The 3163-nt window shown below is 43.7% G+C and overlaps 1 protein-coding gene across 1 annotated transcript in view; it reads right to left on the bottom strand.

Annotated features, from left to right (window-relative positions):
* Positions 1–156: 156 nt before the first annotated feature.
* The window catches only part of LOC104169011 (hemicentin-1-like), a gene marked incomplete at its 3' end in the record, with an annotated part of 19604 nt that continues 16597 nt past the window's right edge, over positions 157–3163 (bottom strand). The window contains exons 11-13 of the mRNA XM_009709813.1: positions 2546–2770; positions 1097–1247; positions 157–360 (exon numbers count right to left, since the gene is read on the bottom strand). Coding sequence (XP_009708115.1) covers positions 157–360; positions 1097–1247; positions 2546–2770 — 580 coding nt within the window. The remainder of the gene's footprint in view (positions 361–1096; positions 1248–2545; positions 2771–3163) is intronic.

Raw genomic sequence — 3163 nt, forward strand, 5'->3', positions numbered from 1 at the left:
TGCTGGCCCAGCCTTAAACGGTGACACATTTCCAGCCAAGAAAACCTGAAGAGAACATCAAAGCGGGGTTTTGAAGGGGAAAAGTTTGTTATTACTGTACAAATGCTAGCTCTAATGCCATTTCTTAAGGTCAGAGAGTGAGATTTTAATACTCACCTGGTAATATTAGTACTTTATCACTAGAGCTCAAAGGATAGCCATCTTTATACCACGTAAGAACTGGAGGAGGAACAGCATTGGTCTCACAATACAGTGAAAGGGGATTGTTGACAATCACATCTTTACTTTCTCCGCCTCTTCCTCTATCTACCCTGTTACCAGCTTCCCATTCCTTGTAAGGCTTTTGGAAACTAGGAGGAACTACAACCGAGAATGGGAAAAATGTCAGAATTTTACAGCAGAAATAGCTAGTTTTAAAGTCAAGAAATGAAAAGCTACTGTAATTGTTAAATAGCAGCAATAAAAATAAAGTGTATGAAATTAACCCCTCCCCTCAATTTAAATTACCCAGGAAAATTCTATTTCTTTTCATCAGAATTAACAATCGAGCGATCTACTGAATATTTTCTGAAGACTAATAAATAACAGTGTAAGAAGACCTGGTAACAAAACACAGAGGGCATTAATGAACAATAATACTTCGATAGTAAGCTATCTGGTTTCATTCAAGTTCTAATTTTGTCTAAGTTTTCAGAAATGACTAATGATTGTCTTCTTGTACTTACACACAGTGTGTAGGCCAACAAGATGCTTATGTCTAGGGCCTCTAAATACTACTCAATACAGATAAATAAAACACAACGTCTCAGTTTAAGCTAAATTAAAACTTCTTCATGTCATTTAGAGGAAGATCAGAGTCACTATGTCATTCCACTGACTTCAGAAACACCGCATATGTCACAAAATGTGAAAGAAAGAATAATCAAATACTGTATGTCTTAAAGACGAGCAAAACATACATGAAATAAAAATCACAGAAAAGCATTGGATTAGACCAAGCAGGTGTAAAAGATACAAAATTACAAAGAATTCCAGCATCCCAGAACATTAGAAAAGGAGGCTACCTGAAGAATTTTATGATCCGAACTCTGTTTACCTTGTATATTTACATCAAATTCCACTTCATCCTCTCCAGCAATGTTGGATGCCAGACAAGTATAACGACCGGTGTCTGATACTTGAGCCTCCTTAATCTGCAGAGTACGGCCACTAGCTTGGATAATGACATGATCATCTGGTTTAAGTGGCTGTAATGTAATTTTACATGGAAATTAATACTTGGCAAAACATAGACTAGAAATAGCCATATTTGTGGAAGTAAAATGATGTCATCTCTCTTTTCCTCAAACTCAGGTTGTTTCAAAATCCTTCCTAAGGCAGTATACCGGGAGTAAGAGCATTATTTTGGTTTTGCTATTTCCTCTGCTTTGATACCACTAACAACAGAACATCCTTCAATTTTTGCTAATGCTTCCAGCAAGGCTGACTTTCAATCTACATGAAGAAAGGAGTTGCTTCGGAAACCAAACTACTGAGGGTCACCACTTAGGACACAGTCCTAAGCCAGGTGCTCCTGGGACGGCAGCCTTGGCCACAGGTGGCACAGCCCAGCTCTCCTCTCATCTGCTCCTCCTTTGCCTCAGACCAAAATCTTCTCCTCCCTGAGTAAACTTGATCAAACTCCAAGTTCCTGGAGACAGTTTTCTTTTCCTGGTTGTCAGAAACTCTCCATCTTCACCTCTCTGATCCTGGCAGCTGGTCTCCTAACAGGATGTGGTTTGCCATCACTCCTAACCCCAGCTGCAAGGTGCTGCTGAAAGGAGCAGTGCCATCCCCAGCAGGCAAGGGCTCTCACGACATCTGATTAAATCGGGCCGATTCAAGCCCTGAACTCACTGGCCAAGTTGATGAGCTGATGGAAAACCTACAAGCATAAGACTATCAGTTTTCTATGAGGTGAACAACTGGATCTAACCCACCCTACAGCCACACAACCACTAGGATCTGCTGCCCGGCAAGGGCACGGTGTGAACATCCAATGGATGCAGCACAGAGATACACAGGATTAGACGTTACTGTCCCTAGAATTTACATCACACGTGACAGGAGAGACTACACTAATACAACCTGTATCTCTCGATAATTGAAATGAAACACATGAGGGAGTCAGCACTGAACTCCTGACCTGCAGGGGACAATCAGTTTAGTCCATGGATGTGAGGGAAAGCCATTTACCCAGGGGCAACCTAAGAAAAAGCTGCTGCTCTGACAGTGGCAGGAAGCTGCATTCTCTTTCTTTGGGGACCTCTCAACTTCCCCCAACATATTTTTTCATCGGCAATACAATCAGTACACCCAGGAGATCCTAGAATTACAGCGTATGCTCAAAACAGATGGAGGGTATATACAGTCTCTCCTGTGGCTCCAGGCTGTTTCTGCACACTCGATAAATCCAGGAAAAGCTGGTCCAGCTGCAGCAGTCTGCTGCATGATAAGGGCCCTACCAATAACAGTTAAAGCATGAGATTATATTCTCCTTTCTTACAGAAGATTTGGACCATTTCTTTTTTATTAATAGCCAGACCCCAGTAGACTGCACATCAGTACGATTCTCTCGTACTGCCCTTCCAAACTGCTGCTCCTCCAGAGCGATGCTGTCGTGAAGCTTCTGTGTGGCAGGAACATGCCTTCCTCCCCCTCGCAGAGGATCCAGATGCTTTTGTGGCTTTGCAAGCTCTGCCAGAACCAAGTGGGAGGCTCTCTGCAACTTCTGCAAGGGCAGGAGGAACCAAGCATGGGGCCATTCTGTAACAGGGCCTTTGGGGTCTTTACACAACAGCAAAGGGACATGTGGTCACACCATGGGCCAGTGGTAGGCCCTGGAAACTCCAGCACGGATGTCTCCGTGCACTGCCAAGCACACACAAAAAAAGCAAGGGTTCGAATTTGCAGAGGTCTGGCCAACAGCAAACACCCCAGGATGTGCGAGGGGTGATCCGACCAGCGGGATGGTGGGATGGCACTGACTTCAGCAGTGCAGGTGAGCCTGTTACACCACAGGAATTCATAGCGATGGTGAACACACAGTTGTTTCTGTACAAAATGCACCCCTTAGAAAGAATTAAGTTTGTGACTGGCCTGTCCGTCCTTGTACCAGCTGATG

Source organism: Cariama cristata, unplaced genomic scaffold (genome assembly GCF_000690535.1).
Source record: "Cariama cristata isolate BGI_N322 unplaced genomic scaffold, ASM69053v1 scaffold9921, whole genome shotgun sequence".
Taxonomy (NCBI): Eukaryota; Metazoa; Chordata; class Aves; order Cariamiformes; family Cariamidae; genus Cariama; species Cariama cristata.